At 43.7% G+C, this 21,060-nt stretch overlaps 1 protein-coding gene across 2 annotated transcripts in view; it reads right to left on the reverse strand.

The window, feature by feature from the left end:
* MAP9 (microtubule associated protein 9) overlaps positions 1–21,060 on the reverse strand; it is a 286,412-nt gene that overhangs the window by 21,605 nt on the left and 243,747 nt on the right. For both annotated transcript variants that reach the window (XM_069744116.1, XM_069744115.1), the window contains 3 exons: positions 13,606–13,695; positions 12,231–12,392; positions 7,941–8,086 (listed from right to left, as the gene is read on the reverse strand). In XM_069744116.1, coding sequence (XP_069600217.1) covers positions 7,941–8,086; positions 12,231–12,392; positions 13,606–13,695 — 398 coding nt within the window. The remainder of the gene's footprint in view (positions 1–7,940; positions 8,087–12,230; positions 12,393–13,605; positions 13,696–21,060) is intronic.

Below are 21,060 nucleotides of genomic sequence, written 5' to 3' on the forward strand. Positions count from 1 at the left end.
CCCCTAACCCTAACCCTAACCACAGCCTAATCTTAACCCTATCTCCAACCCTAGCCCTAATTCCAACCCAAACCCTAAGGCTATGTGCCCACATTGCGGATTCGTGTGAGATTTTTCCGCACCATTTTTGAAAAATCCGCAGGTAAAAGGCACTGCGTTTTACCTGCAGATTTACCGCGGATTTCCAGTGTTTTTTGTGCGGATCTCACCTGTGGATTCCTATTGAGGAACAGGTGTAAAACGCTGCGGAATCCGCACAAAGAATTGACATGCTGCGGAAAATACAACACAGAGTTTCCGCGTGGTATTTTCCGCACCATGGGCACAGCGGATTTGGTTTTCCATAGGTTTACATGGTACTGTGTAACGACTGCCGATACACCTTTTAAGGGCAGCAGTTAAGGGTTCTTAAACCACAGTGCCGTTAATGGCGCTGTGGAAAAAGTGAATAGCGCACCCCAGAGTCGAATTTTCTCTGGGGTCTCGGTTGCCGAGACCTCAGAGAACATGATTCAGGGGGGTTTTACTGACCCCGGTTTGCGACCGCCAGTAATTAACAGTTTACTGAGGGCCCCAATCAAAAAACGAAATACGCAATTTCCCATTTAATTTCTCTGTCCTGCGATGTGATCGCACATCTGAGGACAGAGAAATGGGGTCCCTGATAGCCCCCCAATACTCACCCGTCTCCCCGATGCTCCTCATGGCTCTCGATGGGTGCCGCCATCTTTTTCTGGGGAAAAAATGGCGGGCACATGCGCAGTGCGCCCGCCGGCTGGCCCCTGGCAGATCTTTGGGGTCTCAGCTGCCGGGGGTAGTCGAGACCCCAAAGAACATTATCGGGGTCTGTTTTTACAGACCCCTGTTTTTCGATCACCGGTATTTAACCATTTACCGGCGAACGCAAAAAGAAAAGAGGCATGTCATTCTCTGTCCTCTGATGTGATCGCACATCAGAGGACAGAGAAATAGCGGGGGACCCTGTTATACTTACCGATGTCCCTGGGTCCTCCTACGTCCCCTCCTGCCTGTCAGCTTCTTCCTCCGGGAAGAAAATGGTGGGCGCATGCGCAGTGATGTGCCGGCCGGCAGAGGAAGATTCTTCCTCTTGTTTTATTTTGGTCACTGTGAGATCCTATCACAGTGATCAAAACAAAAAAGGTAAATAACCCCCCTCTTTATCACCCCCTTAGTTAGGAAAAAATGATAAAATTAAAAAAAGTATGTATTTCTATTTTCCAATTAGGGTTAGGGCTAGGGTTAGGGTTGGGGCTAAAGTTAGGGTTAGGGCTAAAGTTAGGGTTGGGGGTAAAGTTAGGGTTGGGGCTAAAGTTAGGGTTGGGGCTAAAGTTAGGGTTAGGGTTGGGGCTAAAGTTAGGGCTAGGGCTAAAGTTAGGGTTAGGGTTGGTGCTAAAGTTATAGTTAGGGTTGGGGCTAAAGTTAGGGTTGGGGCTAAAGTTAGGGTTAGCGTTTGGGCTAAAGTTAGGGTTGGGATTAGGGTTTGTATTAGTGTTAGGGTTAGTATTAGGGTTAAGGTTGGCATTAGGGTTACGTTTGGGATTAGGGTTAGTGTTAGGTTTGAAGTTAGGGTTGAGATTATGATTAGGGGTGTGTTGGGCTTGGGGATTTGATTAGGGTTAGGGTTGGGATTAGGGGTGTTTTGGTGTCAGGGTTGTGATTAGGGTTACGCCATAACCCAAATCACAACCCTAACGCCAAAACACTCCTAACCCTAATCCCAACGCTAACCATAACCGTTATGGTTAGGGTTGGGATTAGGGTTAGGGGTGTTTTGGGGTTAGGGTTTTGATTAGTATTATGGATTGGGCTGGGATTAGCCTTGAGGGGTGTGTTGGGGTTATGGTTGGAGGTAGAATTGGGGGGTTTTCATTGTTTAGGTACATCATGGGCTCTCCAAACGCGACAGTCAATTGGTGCTCCCTCCCTTCTGAGCTCTGCTGTGTGCCCAAACAGTGGTTTTCCCCCACAAATGGGATATCAGCGTACTCAGGACTGATTGGACAACAACTTTTGGGGTCCAGTTTCTCCTGTTACACTTGCGAAAATAAAAAAAAATTGGGGGCTAAAAAATCATTTCTGTGGGGAAATTTTTTTTTTATTTTCATGGCTTTGCGTCAAACTTCTGTGAAGCACTTGGGTGTTCAAAATGCTCACCACATATCTAGATAAGTTCCTTGGGGGGTCTAGTTTCCAAAATAGGGTCATTTGTGGGGGGTTTCTACTGTTTAGGTACATCAGGGGCTCTACAAATGCAACATAATGTCCGCAGACCATTCTATCAAAGTCTGCATTTTAAAACATCACTACTTCCCTTCCGAGCCCTGATGTGTGCCCAAACAGTGGTCCCCCCACATATGGGGTATGAGCGTACTCAGAACAAATTGGACAACAAATATTGGGGTCCAATTTCCCATTACCCTTGGGAAAAAAAAAAATTGGGGGATAAAAAAATCATTTTTGTGGAAAAAAATATATATATTTCCACGACTCTGCATTATAAAGTTCTGTGAAGCACTTGGGCGTTCAAAATGCTCACCACACATCTAGATAAGTTCTCTGGGGGGTCTAGTTTCCAAAATGGGGGGGTTTCTACTGTTTAGGTACATCAGGGGCTCTACAAATGCAACATAACGCCCGTAGACCATTCTATCAAAGTCTGCATTCCAAAACGGAGCACTTTCCCTTCCGAGTTCTGCCATGCGCCCAAACAGTGGTCCCCCCACATATGGGGTATCAGCGTACTCAGGACAAACTGGACAACAAATTTTGGGGTCCAATTTCTCTTGTTACCCTTGAGAAAATAACAAATTGCGAGCTAAAAAATAATTTTAGAGGAAAAAAAAGGATTTTTTTATTTTCATGGCTCTGCAATATAAAGTTCTGTGAAGCACTTGAGCGTTCAAAGTGCTCACCACATATCTAGATAAGTTCCTTGGGGGGTCTAGTTTCCAAAATGGGGTCAATTGTGCAATTGTGGGGGTTTCTACTGTCTAGGTACAAATGCAACCATTCCATCAAAGTCTGCATTTTAAAACGCATATTTTTCAGACTATAAGCCTCACCCGACTATAAGACGCACCCAGGTTTTAGAGGTGTAAAATAGGGAAAAAAAATTATATGAAGCAAAAAAAAGTCGTAAAATTTAATAACATACTGTTATATGTGGTGTTATTATATATGATAGTATGTTATGTTGGAAGCTGCGGGTAGAAGATGGTGCTGCGGGACCAGTGTGGTGTCTGTAAAGTACTATATCGAGGGTGAGCATAAGAATGGGAACACAGGGCTTATATTTAAAGCACCACTCCAGCACTGAAAAAGAACACTGGAGTGCTGCTTTAAGATCCCATTGGGAGAACTATAACTCCCAGCATGTCCTGCAGATCCTATGGCATGTTGGGAGTTATAGTTCACCACAGGAGTGGCAGAGTGCTTTATTGTGTGTTGTAAAAAACTAACCTTTTAATTGTGGCAGCCAGCCAGCCACTGTGGTAAGGTGAAAAGCTGGAGCATCCCATGACTGCACACACAGAGCCCTCCCTCTTGTTCCCTCTCCACAGCACAGGTTATAAGAGGAAGCCAGCAGATTCTAGTGCAGTGTCTGAAGGACCTGTGATGCTCCAGCCCGCCCTCTTCATGACATCACACAGGTCCTTATGCCTAAGCATCCAGCACAGCCAAGGCAGGTATGCAGCGATCTTGTGTTTCCTCTGGCCCTTGCTGCTGCCCCCTCCTCCACCGGACACACAGATCTCCCCAGCTGCTGCAGGAATATAGTGCTGGGGAAACCATGTGTGTTTCAGTGAAGGAGTATTCATTTGCTGCTCCCTGCTCAGCTGACAGGTGGGCGGGGAAGTGGCTAATGAATATTCACTGCACTTTAATCATGGGGACCACATGGTTTCTCCAGCACTGGATTCCTGGCAGCTGGGACATTTTCTGCCTCCTGCAAGTGGGATCACAGTGCGATCCCACTCGCTGCTGCCCCCTCCCCACATGCTACATTCCGACCATAAGACGCACCCACACTTTCCTCCCAAATTTGGAGGAAAAAAAGTGCACCTTATGGTCGGAAAAATACGGTACTTCCCTTCCGAGCCCCGATGTGTGCCCAAACAGTGGTCTCCCCCCACATATGGGGTATCAGCGTACTCAGGACAAACCGGACAACAAATTTTGAGGTCCAATTTCTCCTGTTACCCTTGAGAAAATAAAAAATTGCAAGCTAAAAAATAATTTTTGAGGAAAAAAAAGAGGATTTTTTATTTTCACGGCTCTATGTTATAAATTTCTATGAAGCACTTGGGAGTTCAAAGTGCTCACCACACATCTAGATAAGTTCCTTAATGGGCTTAGTTTCCAAAATGGGGTCAATTGTGGGGGGTTTCCACTGTTTAGTCACATCAAGGGGTTCTCCAAATGCGATGTGGCATTCGATCTCAATTCCAGCCAATTCTGCATTGAAAAAGTCAAACGGAGCTCCTTCTCTTCCAAGCCCTGCCGTGCGCCCAAAAAGGAGTTTACCCACACATATGGGGTATCGGCGTATTAAGGAGAAATTGCACAACACATTTTCTCTTTTTACCCTTGTGAAAGTAGAAAAAATTGGTTCTGAATAAAATGTTTGCAAAAAAAAAGTTAAATGTTCATTTTTTCCTTCCACATTGTTTCAGTTGCTGTGAAGCATGTCAAGGGTTAATAAACTTCTTGAGTGTGGTTTTGAGCACCTTGAGGGGTGTAGTTTTTAGAATGGTGTCAAGTTTGGGTATTTTCTGTCATGTACACCCCTCAAAGTGACTTTAAATGTGAGGTGGTCCCTAAAAAATGGTTTTGTAAATTTTGTTGTAAAAATGAGAAATCGCTGGTCAACTTTTAACCCTTATAACTTCCTAACAAAAATTTTTTTTTCCAAAATTGTGGTGATGTAAAGTAGATATGTCGAAAATGTTATTTATTAACTATTTTGTGTGACATATCTCTCTGATTTAAGGGGATGAAAATTCAAAATTTGAAAATTGCAAAAATTTTAAAAATTTGCGCCATATTTTCATTTTTTCATAAATAATCGCAAGTAATATCGAAGAAATGTTAACACTAACATGAAGTACAATATGTCACGAAAAAAGAATCTCAGAATCAGCGGAATCCGTTAAAGCGTTCCAGAGTTATAACCTCAAAGTGACAGTGGTCAGAATTGTAAAAATTTGCTCGGTCATTAAGTACCAAATTGGCTCTGTCACTAAGGGTTTAAACATATGACTATTATTATTATTTATTTATATAGCACAATTAATTCCATGGTGCTGTACTTGAGAAGGGGTTACATCAGAATACAAATATCACTTACAGTAAACAAACTAACAATGACAGACTGATATAGAGGGGAGAGAACCCTGCCCTTGAGAGCTTACATTCCACAGGATTATGGGGAAGGATACAGTACCTCGGGGGTTGCATCAGCTCTGATGGTGTTGAGGTGGCCGTGTGATCATTACAGGTTGTAAGCTTCTTTGAAGAGGTGGGTTGTCAGGTTCCGTTTGAAGGATCCAAATGTGGTGGATAACCGGATGTGTTGGGGCAAAGAATTCCAGAGGATGGGGGATATTCGGGAGAAGTATTGGAGGCGATTGGGTAAGGAGCAAATAAGCGTGGAGGAGAGAAGGAAGTCTTGGTAGGACCGGAGATTACGTGAGGGAAGATATTGAAAGATTAGTACAGAAATATGAGGAGAAAGGTTATGGATGGCTTTGTAGGTCAGTTAGTAGTTTAAACTGGATATGCTGGGAAACTGGGAGCCAGTGAAGGGATTTACAAAGAGGGGAAGCAGGAGTGTAGCGAGGAGAGAGATTAATTAGTCGGGCAGCAGAGTTAAGGATAGACTGGAGGGGTGCGAGAGTGTTAGAGGGTAGCCCACAAAGGAGGATGTTGCAGTAGTCGAGGCGAGAGATGTTTAGGGCATGCACAAGCATTTTGGTACAGTGAGGGTTGAGGAAAGGACGGATTCTGGAAATATTTTTGAGCTGGAGGCGACAGGAGGTGGCGAGAGCTTGGATGTGTGGTTTAAAGGACAGGGCAGAGTCCAGGGCTACTCCGAGGCAGCTGATTACTTGGACGGGGGAAAGTGTGAATTCATTTATTGTGATAGATAGATCAGGTAGGGAAGATGTGTGAGATGGAGGAAAGATAATTAGTTTGGTTTTGTCCACATTGAGTTTGAGGAAGCGAGAGGAGAAGAAGGAGGATATGGCTGATAGAGACTCTGGGAGAGCAGAGAGGTGACATATGGGCCAGAGAGGTAGATCTGAGTTTAATCATAATATAGATGGTACTGGAAGCCATAGGACTTTATGAGTTGTCCCAGGCCAAGGGTATAGATTGAGAAGAGAAGAGGTCCTAGGACAGGGCCTTGAGGGACACCAACAGAGAGGGGGCAAGATGAAGAGGTAGTATGGGAGTAGGAAATGCTAAATGTGCGATTGGTAAGGTATGAGGAGATTATTATTAGGAGGGGTATTATTAAGATGAGATATGATCCCACGAAGGGTCCAACTTGAATCCTTGTACAAATGTAACCAAGAACCCAAGCAACACATATTCCTTTTTTGAAAATTTTATAACATATTGTTTTTTCAAAACTGTGAAACAAAATTTAGAATTTTACTCCTCAGAAACAAAATATCAGCAAACATAATCTTGTGACATATCAAATTAAAGCCTGTAGCATCCTAAACAAAACTGGTGCCTCTCTCATCTCTTTATGACATTTCTAACCAGAGATATAATAAAAAGTAACATAATACAAGTCCAAATACAATCACAAAATTCAGATTTTCCAAAGTTTAGAAATCTATAAAAATTAACTAATTAAAATAAAAATGAAAAACTTATTTTTCTAATTCACTAAAGTAACACTTCAAAAAATAAAAAAACAAAGAAAAAAAATCCGAAGACAGTGGGTAAAAAAAAATTCAGATGTGGATCACTTAAAATAGAATAAGCCATAGGGGACACAGCTAGCATGTGGGACAATGTGCTCCTGGTCAGAATACACCAAAGTAGAACTTTTTGGGCTAAATGCAAAACGCTATGTATGGCAGAAAATGAATATTTCACATCAGCCTGAGAACACCATCAAACCATTTGGTGGCAGCATCATGCGATGGGGATGCTTTTCATCAGCAGGGACATGGAAGTTGCTCAGAGTTGATGGGAAGATGGATGAAGTTAAATACAGACAAACATGGCGGAAAAGCTGTTAAGAGGTTGCAAAAGACTTGAGACAGGGGTGTAGGTTCTCCTTCCAGCAGGGCAATGACCCTAAACATACGGCCAAACCTACAATGGAATGGTTTAGATCAAAGCATATCCATGTGTGTAAATGGCCCAGTTATAATAGTCCAGATCTAAATCCCATTGAGAATCTGTGACAAGACTTGAAAATTGCTGTTCACAGATGTTCCTCATCCAATCTCACTGAGCTAGAGCTAGAAGAATGGGAAAAAAAGAATCAGCTTCCTAGATGTGCAAAATTGGTAGAGACATACCCCAAAAGACTTACAGCAGTAATTGCAGCAAAAGGTGGTCCCACAAAGCATTAACTCTGGGTGGATGAATACAAATGCAAGCCACAATTTTCCAACTTTTATTTTTAAAATACTTAGGAAGCCATGTATAATTCTCTTTACACTTAAATACTTGCTACCTTATGTTGGTATATCACATAAAATCCCAATCAATGACAATTGTGGGTGTAATATGAAAAAAAAGTTCATGGGGTATGAACACTTTTGCATGACACTGTACATAAGATTAAGTACAAGTACTAATGAACCGGGTCAGAAAGGATAATGCAGGAATATAGTATAAACTTTTATAATATGGATAAACTATAATCTTGACAATTTTGAGAAGAAACTTACCATCTCTCAAATGCAGACATGTTTTCCTGTTTCTTCTCCATGACAGTTTTCTGCTCCTGTCTCTTCTTCTCCATTTCAGTGTGCTTTTCTTTTTTGACCCTTTCCTTTATGTAGTCTTCTTTAGCCTCCTTCCATTTCTCAAAAGCCTAAAATAGATTCGTTATTAAAGCATAACTCTGTACTGTTACACATATGTGCTCTTATAATTTATTACAACTCTATTACAGCAATTTTACGGCAAAAGGTTGTGCATGGCTGCGCCTGCCTTACCGGTGATTGACAGCACTGATGTGCAAGCAATTCTTCTGCAGACATTGCTTGCTTCAATTAGCAAGTGCTGTCAATCCCAAGTGAGGGATGAGGGGCATCCAAAAGCAGTGGGCGGAATGATGCACTGAACACCCTAATTAACAAAGTTAATTAAACATCGATTTCTGCACAACGGAGGCAGCGATTAGAACACTAAAAGGTGCAGTTTTTATATGGACTGTATTCCCTACAAGGCATTGGTCCCGATTTGTCAAGACAGGTTTTAATGCGGGTCTTAAAAAGGAGGCATGCTAGAGTCAAACGCTCCTGATTCAGGGACTGGAGTAAAATTGTGGCGTAGTGAATACCGCCGCTCATCATTAATTTGACAAACAGGGTTGCCACGCCACCATCCCGCCCTGGCTCCATCAAAGTGAGAGGCTGGAAACACCAAACGTTGTCAAACCTCAAGTTGTGACTTTTCACAGCGTTTTAAGCCAGAAATCTGGGGAAAAAAGCTTTTATGAATAGGTGACAATGTGCTTAGTTTATAATGGAACTGATAATGATAGACTCAATTTAAAGGTAACCTGTCATAATGATAATGTAGTCCTATCTGCAGACACAGTGGTAAAGACCACGAGAAGGTGAGCAGAGAGAGACACAGTAACGAAAAAAACAAGACACATCCTCTTTGAATTCTATGGTTTTACAAATCAGGACGTCCTTAAAATTGGTTAAATACATCCTCAGGTGAACAACACATGACAAATTACACTGTGTTTTTATATATTTAACAAAAACTTAGCCAAAATGCAGCTGTGTGTAAAATTAAGTACACCCCATGGATCCAAATCTTGTAGCTTACTATAGAATAGTGTACAAGGGAGTGTCCAGGTCTCATGGATGCAAAGAAAGCCTAAATCTTCACCCCTCCACCACCATGCGTATCAAGTGTTGAAAGCGGTTTATGCTGACATGCTGTTTGGTTTTTGCCAAATGTTGTGCAGCGCATAATGGACAAACATCTCTACTTTGGTCTCATCTTTCCAAAGGACATTGTTGCACAAGTCTCGTTTGTTCAGTTGGAAATTTGAAAACTTTATCCATGCTGCCATGTTCTTTTCAGAAAGAAGAGTCTTTTTTTTCCTTGCAAACTTTCCAAACAAGCAATTCTTGTTCGGTCTTTTTCTAATAGCACTGTCATGAACTTGAACATCTAACATCCTGAGGCATTTAGAGTCTGAGCTGTATGTCTTGAGTTTTTCCAATTTCTCTGAACTTTGCACATTGCGACCTTAACTTTAATTTGCTGGGATGTCCTGGCAAGATTGGAAACGGTTTCCTATTTGAGGATAATCTTTCTCACTATAAAATGATGGACTCCAAATTGTTAGGAAATGGCCTTATGACCCATGCTAGATTGATGTGCAGCAACAACTGCTTCTCTAATAACATTACTGATGTCTTTCATCCTTGGCACTATGTTAACACATACCTAAATGATCCAGACAAGCAAACTGACAAAAGGGCTACTTTTATAAAGGTGATCTTACTTGATGAACAATTTATCAAGGATATATGATTAGCAGCAGTTGGCTGCTACTTACTCACTTAATTCATATGGAAGAAGCAAGGGTATGTGTACACGATGTTTTATGCAACTAGTGAAAATGCCAAGTTTTTATGCGGAGCCTAGTGATGAGCGAGTGTGCTCGTTACTTGAGTTTTCCGAGCATGCTCTGGTGTTCTACGAGTATCTTGGGTGTGCTTGCAGATTATGTTAGTCCTCGCAGCTGCATGATTTGCAGCTGCTAGACAGCCTGAATACATGTGGGGATTCCTTAAAAAACAGGCAATCCCTGCATGTGTTCAGGTTGTCTAGCAGCCGCAAATCATACAGCTACGGAGACACAAACACAATCTACGAGCACACCCAAGATACTCGGAGAACACCCAAACATGCTCGGAAAACTCGAGTAATAAGCACACTCGCTCATCACTAGTGGAACCCGTAAAAGGCTACAAAAGATGCAAGGCATCTTCCATTTGACTTTTTGGGTGCACCAAATACTTCTTTATTTTGTGAAATATGGCAAAAAAAAGGTCAGGTAACTTCTTTCAAACCGCTTTGCATATTTTAAAATCTGAATAGGTTAAAAGACAATACGAAGACTGAACATATGAACGTTTTGACCTACAAAATGCATATGTTTAATCTTTTGAGTGTTTTTAGGGTGCATTTTCGGGCGGATTTCAAAGTTGATTGAAAAAAAATTCTGTGCGCATACCCTGGGGGTGTATTTAATTTTTCACACATTGCTTTTGCATTTTGACACAGTCTTTGTTAAATAATGCCAGTGTAATGTTGTTCATTTGAGGTTATATTTTCCTCATTTTTAAGACCTTTCAAGTACTAGCTGTTGTCTTATTTTATTATGCTCTGATACATAAAACCGTAGAATTCAAAGAGGGTGTATTTAGTTTTTCTGATAACTGTATGTAGTAAAGGGTGGTAACATTTGTGGTTGGTTATATGAATTAAAACTTCTTCTCATTCTGGGATTAGGAGCCCAGTGGGCAGTTATCAGTGATTGTCAGCCTTCCCAATATGAGCATGCATACAGCGATAACTGACAATTAATCCCCTTGACTACTAAGCATATAAGGAATAAGCTCCAAGTTCTGCTCAATCTTCTCTCACACAATTACATATTAATATACTTACGGTAGTTTATTTTACTACATGGTGCCTGCAGGTTGGACTGCATTTTCAATGTAATGAGCTACCTTAAAGTCACCGCAATGCTGAACTTAGATAAGTAAAATCATCGGAGAAAAGTTGTCTTTAAATTTCCCTTTTGGCTTGTCAAAAAAGTAGGAAGATATTTTAATAGGAAGGCAGTAGAGGAATTGACTAAACAGTAGTTTAAGAGGTTGTCCAGGATTAAAACACTGCTGATTTCTTCTTAAAACACCGTCATATGCATCTCAGACACATACAGCTGAGACGCAATACCGGTCTCTACCTATGGACAGGTGTGGCGCTGTTTTTTTTTTTCTTATTCTAGTCAGACCCATATATACCAGACTGCCAAGGAGTCTAGAGCTCGAAAGAAATATAAAATCACATGGAGCATGTCAAGATGTATCTGGTTCCATACAGCAACCACTAGGTTATCAGCTTAATTTCCTAATTTGTACTAGATGCAGTAAATATACACTGTGCTTGCAATATGTGGAATAGTTATCAATACTGTGTGATTCTTAGTCAGCGCACACTTGGACTACAATGTGTTAACATGGACCAGATTTATCATAGTTTCTCCTTGTCACTCTCCGCAAGGAGAAGCGATACTTCTTGGATCCCGGTCAGACGCCTCTTAATCAGCCAAGCCAGATCTCCGCTTTGCACTGACGAGGGGCAGTACCCCGAAACACAGTGTCTGCAAATTGAGATTCTGGTTTGGCTATTATCCTGAGTCATGTGACAAGGCTCGTTAAAGAGTCGACATTGACTGTTAGGATTGCTACTTCCAATAGGTGGCACTAGAGTTCTAGTCCTCTTCCTCTCTGAAGAGACAATTTGCCTTCACTATGGAAAGTCCTGCTGTGTCTGACACCCAACTCTCTGCTCTCACAGCGGCATGATTATGTGTAGCTGCTATACTTACAGTAGAAGTGACATTTTAGAATGTCACTGCAGAGAAGAACGTGTACCGCACAAACATTTATAGTCTATGGGCGGTCCAGAAGTGCTTAAACATGTGAGTGAATGTAAGGTTTAAACAATGGCAGTGGATTGTAATTTTCATGCCGGTAGCAGGCAAAATGTATTAAAGCTGGTATTGATAGTACAGATTGAACACAAATGCAGAAATAACATACAAACTCAGTTGTTTTCAATGGTAAGAGTCATACCCCTGCCAATAGCCCAGCAGGACAACAGTCATCAGACTCACTCATTTTGACCTTATCCATTTTGATGTATGTAGTATTCATAAGCACTTTAATTCTCAATACAATCAATAAATGGTGTACCTTTCTGCAGTCCTCCTTTCTACTTGCAATTTCTTGAATCTCTTCCATCTTCTTCATTTCTTCCATATTTTTCTTTTTTTGACCGTGTTTAATTTCTTTCTTTTTCTCTGCTTTCCAAGCACTGAAAGCAGCTATTGCTTCTTCTTTTTTCATAGTGCTTTCCTGCGCACATAAAAATAAAATTAAAGTGCAACTTTCCGTATTTCTGCTCTATGTGAAGGATATACTTTTGCAGTACTTGTAGCATGTAGTTACGGGAGTTATCAGATGGGGTCAGTGACTGCATCTGGGAGCAACCTATTATATTTGTTGTCGAGTGCTACTTATCTGCAGCAGAGAAATGGCTGCATCTTGGCAATCTTTTCCCATTTTAATCTATGCAAAATACAGATATAGTATGAGTACATATACTCCACTTATTCAATACACTGAAGAAGGTTAAAGAGGTTGTCCACTATTTTTACATTGATGACCAATCCTTAGGAAAGATGATCAAAGTCTGATCAGACGTGGTCTAGCACCCCATCGATCAGCTATTGGTGTCGTAGGGCACCAGCCATAAGGAGCTTGCCGAGCTGCTCCGCCTTCTGATAGAGGCCGTTGCAGGGTACAAATCCGCCTCCTATTGATTTGAAAAGGAAGTGGATGTGGAGTACCAAGCCAGATGGTAGCAGCTTGGCAGGTGAGTACTTTCTGCGGGCGGCCACTGCCACCAATAACAGCTGTCCGGGAAGGGGTTGTCAGGTGTCAGATCCCAGTGGATCAGACACTGATGACTTATCCCGAGGTGTTCGATGTGTCATGGTGTAGTCAAACATTTAAGTGCATCTTCCCACCTTCTTATTTTGCATCTATCTCCTCCTTCCTCTGGCTGTGAAGCCAGAGCTGTCAATCAAAGAAGAGGGAGAGATGGAGACAAAGGGAAAGTAAGCAGCCATCATCAGAGGAAAAAAGGAAACACATTGTAAGAAAAATGTTCACATTACAGGAGCATAACTTCGGAATGGAGGGGAACAAAAGAAAAAGAAAAAAACTGTGTCCAGAACCAGTGGAGCACAATTCAGGAAGAAAATGAGGGGGCTGATATGTTTTGGGTGCTGCGATGGAGGAGACCAGAATGCTCATAAGATGAGAAGTTTAATGGCACTACTAGGGTCCGTCCCCGCCATCAGGTGCATCAGAATCCGAGCAGTAAGAGCGATTGCAGGAGGTACTCGGTTTAAAATAAAACAAAATCTAGTTAAAGGTCCACTTTAAATGCCATCTTTTCTTACCCACCAGGTAACAAACAGTAAAAGGAAATGTTTTGGTCTCTCAGAGTCTTGGATTCTTTTTTTATTTCCTAAGCAGAGCTTTAAGAGAAATAATCTATTACCTGTTTCGCTTTTGCTTTCTCAAGGTCCTCTTCAGTCTTTTTTATTTTCTGCAGCTCTTGAAGAAATATTTTCTTCTTTCCCAGCCAGTTCTGCCGTGAAAATATCATTATTAAGAAAACTGAAAACCGCAAAACACGCTTTAGTAAGGCTACGTTCACATTTGCGTTGTGCGGGGCTGTGTCGGCGACGCAACGCACAATGCAAACAAAAACGCATGCAAAACGCTGCGTTTTGTGATGCATGCGTTCATTTTTATAGCACAAAAAAAATGCAACAAGCAGCGTCCTCTGCGCCCTGACGCTTGTGCCCAAAAAACGCATGCGTCACAAAACGTAACAAAACGCATGTCCATGCGCCCCCATGTTAAATATAGGGGCGCATGCGTCGCTGCGGTTGCTCCCGACGCACTGCAAATGTGAACGTAGCTTAAGAGTAGTGCCCGCTTGGCGTAGACTATTACAATATGAAGCACACACTATTACATATCCAGTGTTAAGCCCAGCTATTGTTTTCACAAAATTAGCTTACAAATAGTGTTGAGCATTACGATACCGCAAGTATCGGGTATCGGCCGATATTTGCGGTATCGGAATTCCGATACCGAATTCCGATACTTCCCGCGTATCGGATACCGGAATCGGAAGTTCCCAGAATTCAAACTGAACGCAGCAGCCAATGAGGAATGATTGGAAGTGTGGGCACATCCTGTTTAGCATGGTGGGCATGTAAGTACTGGCAAGGCTTGGATTGGCTGCTGAAATGATGTCACTCTGCACTATAAAAAACGCTGCCGCCATTTTGCGCTCACTCTGCTGTGATTTCAGTTAGGGACAGGACGCTGTGTTCTAACTGAGGGCCAGTCGAGCTAGCTAATTGCTTTATTTTCCTTTCCAAAGGCTAATTTAGCAAAACGCTGTGTGTTCTTCACTGTTCACCTTGCTCTTGCCTTGCAGCGCTGTTTTAACAGCGTTCTGCAAGGTCTCTGTGTGTGTGTGTGTGTGCAGCTCACTCTGTAGTCTGTGTGCAGCCATATACCCGGTTGTATTCAGCTCAGGGGGGGTTCACACTGCCTCACACAGTTGTCCTTTTTTGCTCATAGTGCAGCCTGCTGCACATTTTTTCTCAAATTTCCTATTAGTGTTTTTCCACCATTCTCCAGCTCTATTGTGGAAAAACACTACATAGGATAACCTAGAGGGGGGTTTTTGGGCCTTGCAGCGCCGTTTACGGCTGTCTGCACGGTCTCCGTGTGAGCCCAGCTCGCCCTGTAGTCTGTGTGCAGCCATAGCCGGTTGGATTCAGCTCAGGGTTCGTTACTGGCTCATACCTTGAGAAAAATTTTACTTTTTTTCAAATAGTGCAGCCTGTTTAAAATTTGAAAAAAAAAAATTCCTATTAGTGTCTTTCCACTCGTATCCAGCTAAATAGTGGAAAAACACTATATAGGATAACCTAGAGGAGGGTTTTTTTGCCTTGCAGCGCCGTTTACAGCTGTCTGCACGGTCTCTGTGTGAGCCCAGCTCGCCCTGTAGTCTGTGTGCAGCCATAGCCGGTTGGATTCAGCTCAGGGTTCGTTACTGGCTCATACCTAGAGAAAAATTTTACTTTTTTTCAAATAGTGCAGCCTGTTTAAAATTTGAAAAACAAAAATTCCTATTAGTGTCTTTCCACTCGTATCCAGCTAAATAGTGGAAAAACACTATATAGGATAACCTAGAGGAGGGTTTTTTGGCCTTGCAGCGCCGTTTACGGCTGTCTGCACGGTCTCTGTGTGAGCGCAGCTCGCCCTGTAGTCTGTGTGCAGCCATAGCCGGTTGGATTCAGCTCAGGGTGCGTTACTGCCTCATACCTTGAAAAACAATTTCCTTTTTTTCAAATAGTGCAGCCAGTTTAAAATTTGAAAAAAAAAATTCCTATTAGTGTCTTTCCACTCGTATCCAGCTAAATAGTGGAAAAACACTATATAGGATAACCTAGAGGAGGTTTTTTTGGCCTTGCAGCGCCGTTTACGGCTGTCGGCACGGTCTCCGTGTGATTTAAACTAGCTCTGTAGCCCGATCTGCACCAAAAAAAAAGTTAAGTTCACCAAACACAACTTAACACTTGTGTAGGCCACATTTGAAAAATAATAAAGTTTAGCCCACAATTTACAACATTAGTGTTTCTTACACCTGTTAGGAGGAGCATTTCAGGAATAAGCACACTAAGGCCTTAGTACTTTTCTGCTTATCTTTATCTGTCAACCAAGATGAAGAGGGCAGGGAGTAAGGCACGTGGGCGTGGGCGCGGAGCAGGGAGAGGAGCAGGGAGAGGACGTGGTGATTCTGTGCCTGCTGCGGGCGCCGGTGACTCGTCGTCACTCAGTTTCAGCAGGGAACAGTCCTTCATGCGCAGCTTTGTCGGAGAGCGCCGTGCACCGCTGCTACGTGAAGACCAAATTGAAGCCGTTGTCGGGTGGATGGCAGCTAACGCCTCGGCATCGACTTCAGTTAGTGCCACATCCTCTCAGGCACAGAGCACTGGAGAGCAGCCATCTGTCTCTTCACCACCTGCCAAATTGGCCAGGCAGTCAGAGAGCCCAGGACAGGAGCCGTCTCTACTTCTGTTCTCTGAATCTCTTGGCTTGGAAACAGGGGGCCAGCCAAGTAGCATTGGAGAAATGGAAGAAGAGGCAGTGTGCAGTGATGCCCAAAAGCTTTATCTCTCTGACTCTGAAGAGGCAGGTGGGCCAGTGCCTCCGGTGACCACAGCGCAGTACGCATCTGATGATGAAACTCAGGTGCCGCTTTCTGATGCGTACTGTGGTGCCGAGACTACCCAGGAGGAGCAGTTGGTGGCAGAGGGTAGTGGAGATGATGAGGTCCTTGACCCATCGTGGCGTGAGGAACAGGAAGGTGGTGGGAGCAGCTCTGAGGAAGAGCTTCCCCTTACGGGCCAAAGAGGGAGAGGGAGGGGGAAGACTGCGGAGCCTGTAGCCTCCACTTTGGCACCCGTTAGGAGCCTGTCTCTTTCCAAAGCCAAAAAGGGCGCTCCCAAGACTTGCAGTGCCTGGTCCTTTTTTGACACAGTTGCAGATGACATTTGTTTTGTCAAATGCAAGCTGTGTCATCAGAAAGTAAAAAGAGGTAAAAGTGTCAGCAACCTCAATACCACAAATATGTGGAAACATGTGCGGAACAGGCACGCGGTGGAGTTACAGAAACACAGTGAAGACGTAGGCCAACCAACAGCGGCAGCTACCACCTCTTCATCTCGTGTTGCCTCTTCCTCCACTGTTGTCCAGAGACCTAGTGTAATTCCACCCACAGCACCACCTTCCCAGTCATCCTCACACTCCCAGTCTACTCTACAGCCATCGGTAGTCCAGGCATGGGAGAAAAGGCGGGCATTCTCGGCCAACCACCCCCGAGCACAGGCTCTGAATGCAGGCATTGCCAAACTGTTGTCCCTGGAAATGCTCTCGTTCAGGCTGGTGGAGACTGACAGCTTCCGTGACTTGATGGCATTGGCAGTCCCACAGTACAAGGTGCCCAGCCGCTTTTACTTCAGCAGGCAGGCTGTCCCTGCCCTGCACAGGCATGTTGAGGCAAACATAAAACATGCGCTACTGAACGCCGTCAGTAGCAAGGTCCACCTCACCACCGATGCGTGGACCAGTCAGCATGGACAGGGGCGATATGTTTCCCTCACTGCCCATTGGGTTAATGTTGTTGAGCCAGGTACAGATCGTGCGAGTGGCGCAGGACGTGTCCTGCCCACTCCAAGGATTGCAGGAATCCAGTCTGTACGCATCGACTCCTCCTCTTACACCAGTTCCTCTGATTCCTCTCTGCAGGATCCGTCACAGTCCACCTCCACATGGACCCGTGAACGTTTACCTATGACTGACATGAGCACAGCCGTGGCCAAACGTCAGCAGGCCGTCTTGAAACTAGTTTCATTGGGGCATCGAAGCCACACAGCGCAGGAGCTCTGGAATGCCATCAAGAAGGAGAGCGATGTGTGGTTACTGCCAGCGAATCTCCAGCCAGGCATGGTAGTGTGTGACAATGGCCGAAATCTGGTGGCAGCTTTGGCCCTTGGCAACCTCACTCACATCCCATGTCTGGCACATGTGCTCAATTTGGTTGTGCAGAGTTTTCTGAGGGACTATCCGGATCTTGATGCCCTGCTGCACAAGGTCCGCCTAGAGTGTGCTCACTTGCGGCGTTCCAGCTTGGCCAGATCCCGCATTGCTGCTCTGCAGCGCCGATTCCGCCTTCCGGAACACCGCATCATATGTGACCTACCTACCCGGTGGAATTCCACGTTACATATGTTGGAGCGGTTGTGTGAGCAGCAGCAAGCAGTTATGGAGTACCAGCTGCATCAGGCGCAAAGAAGTCGCAGTCAGCTCCGATCAGACTTCACAACCACAGAGTGGGCCACTATGAAGGACGTCTGCCAGGTTTTGCGTCCTTTTGATTATTCCACGCGGATGGCAAGTGCAGATGATGCACTAGTCAGCATGACTGTCCCCCTTATCTGCCTGCTTCAGCAAACTTTGCAAGGGTTAAGGGATGATGTGGTGGAAGAGGTGGAGGATGAGGAGTCACCTTTTCCATCAGCTTCTGGAGAGTCAGCGCCACGTGGTTCCTCACAAAGGGGTACGCAGGGGTCAATTTGTGAGGAGGATGAGGAGGAGTCAATGGAGGAGGAAGAGCTCCGTCCAGAGGAGGGAGCGACACAATTGTCCAGTGGTCAGTGTGTACAGCGAGGGTGGGGTGATGACGAGCAGGCAGAGATCATGTCTCAAGCAGGGGACAGCGTTTCTGGGCCAGTTGGCACTCTGCAGCACATGGTGGATTTCATGCTGCAGTGCCTGAGAAACGACCGCCGCATCGACCACATTCTCAACATGCCTGATTATTGGGTGTTCACCCTCCTTGATCCTCGCTACCGGGACAACGTCCAAAACCTCATCCCTGCGTTGACCCGGGAGCGTAAATTGCGGGAGTACCACGACACACTGGTGAATTCCATCATCTTCTCCTGTCCAACTGAGAGGAGTGCTGCTAGTGCTTTACAAAGCAGCTCAGTGCGTCGAGGCAGTGGGGGAGGCTCTGCCCAAAGAGGGAGCAGAAGCAGTGCCTCTGCCCAAGGCAAGCCCAGTATGGCACAACTCTGGCACACTTTTGTGTGCCCGCCCCAAATGTCTACACCATCACCGGCGGCTCCAGTCAGCAGGAGGCAACGGTTCCGTCAGATGGTGACAGACTACATGGCTTGCCCTCTTACTGTACTCCCAGACGGCTCTTCCCCGTTCAAGTTTTGGGTCTCTAAGCTGGATACATGGCCAGAGCTAAGCCAGTATGCATTGGAGGTGCTGGCTTGCCCTGCGGCTAGTGTCTTATCGGAACGTGTCTTTAGTGCCGCAGGTGGTGTACTAACAGACCGTCGCATGCGACTATCCTCCGATAACGTTGACCGGCTTACTTTCCTGAAAATGAACCAGGCCTGGATCTCACAGGAATTTGCCACTCCTCTGCCTGATTAAGTAATTGGGTGTCATCCAGGTCTCCTGCTGTGTTCATCTTTCTACCACCTGAACTGCTATTCCTGGGCTCCAACACCGCCAGTTGCGGCTCAGAAGTGCAGGCTGCACAGTAAAAACATACGACCCAGTGTTATTGGGTTTCAGTAACGTCAGCTGATCCCCAGCTGTGTAGCCGGCAATGTGTCCTGCGACCGCCACGCTGGCACAACAACCTAAATGTAAGGGAACCTGTCCCCCCCCCCCCCCCCCCCCGTCGTTTGTTACTGAAAGAGCCATCTTGTGCAGCAGTAATGCTGCACAAGGAAAAGGTAGCTCTTTTTTTTAGCTCTTTGCACACGCAGAACTTAACACTTATAAAATGTGTTCACTGATACCAGTAGTGTATAATTCATAGGTTTCGTCAAACTCAATCTGACAGGTGCCCCGCCCCTATCAAAGTGTATCAAAGTGTGTAACCCCTCCCCTCCCCTTGTCTGACGGCTGGTATCCAGCTGTCCCTCCTTGTTTGATTCCCCCTTTTGATATAGTTTAATATAGTTTAATTTGTTGTAGTTTTGATATTATTCCCGTATTTTGTGGAATAACACATGTTTATAATTATAGCCTAGTCGTGTATTTATTTTACACGTGGTTTATAACACCTTTCTCATTTGTTTTATAATAGATTTTATACGTATCCCCGAGTTTGATTCTGTAAGCTTTTGTTTTATTCACAGTGTATTCATATAGTGGAGAACTTAAAGCTGTTTATATGTGTCTCTACTGAACACTATGGTGAACATTAACTAAATGTTTATTTTTCACAAACAGAGAATCTGCTGTGGGTATTTGCAGTGTATTCATATAGTGGAGAACTTAAAGCTATCTATTTGTTTTTGTAAATGGTGAACACTAACTAAATGGTGAACATTACCTAAATTAGGTTAACTGTGGCTCAGAGGTTTATAGCACCTAGGTCAAGCAATTGTTGTTGTATTTGCGTACCCAATAAATGTTTATTTTCACAAGCAGAAGAGGCAGCTTTTCTCTTTGTACATGTATTGTACCTGAATTGATATTTGCTTTCTCTTTTTTGTGTCCTGAAGATGGCATCTGAGGTTATTTGTTTTTTGTATTAGCTTTCTCAGAAAACAGCTGTGTTATCTGAGGGTCAGATATTTTTGTACAAACTCATGCTGTTTGGTGATCTTTGTGAAGCAGAACTTTGTTTTATAACACATTTGTACCTGTATTGCACCTGAATTGATATTTGCTTTCTCTTTTTTGTGTCCTGAAGATGGCATCTGCAAAGTTATTTGTTATCTACTGAGGCCATTGCAAGTTGTGTTTATTCACATTGTAGCAGGTTTTATCCTTGTGGCTGCCTTATATACACAGAAGAGATATGCACCAATGTCACAACACGTTATAATATGACCCAATGTTACAACACAAGTAAGAAGCGGCGTGTTTTATACGAATAAAAACCAAAGACACGATATTGTAAAAAAAAAATTTAAAAGATTTATTTCTCACGATAAAACAACAGCTCAAATTTTAAGTTAGCTAACAGCATGATGCTGACAAATGCATCTTTGCTGTATCTGATAACGACACGATGAACAAATAACGGCGCCTGAAAATCTTGATGTCACAAAATCTGATACGGCTCGATCATTATTCTGCATGTCAGACGTAAAATTTTGTAAAATCTTCTTAAATGGAAAGCCTCGCGCTAAATGGTATAATACATATATGCAATAATGACCGCATACACTGCTATACAAATCTTGAATTTGTGCGCTCTGATAACAATAAGAATAACAATTCTTGTTCAGGAATGTCACAAAAGCGCGTGGAAAGATAATATTATCCGCACGGAAACCGTAACTGTCAAAAAATATGCCCGTCTTATCGTCGCAGAGTACGATTAATATCC

Source organism: Ranitomeya imitator, chromosome 1 (genome assembly GCF_032444005.1).
Source record: "Ranitomeya imitator isolate aRanImi1 chromosome 1, aRanImi1.pri, whole genome shotgun sequence".
Taxonomy (NCBI): domain Eukaryota; kingdom Metazoa; phylum Chordata; class Amphibia; order Anura; family Dendrobatidae; genus Ranitomeya; species Ranitomeya imitator.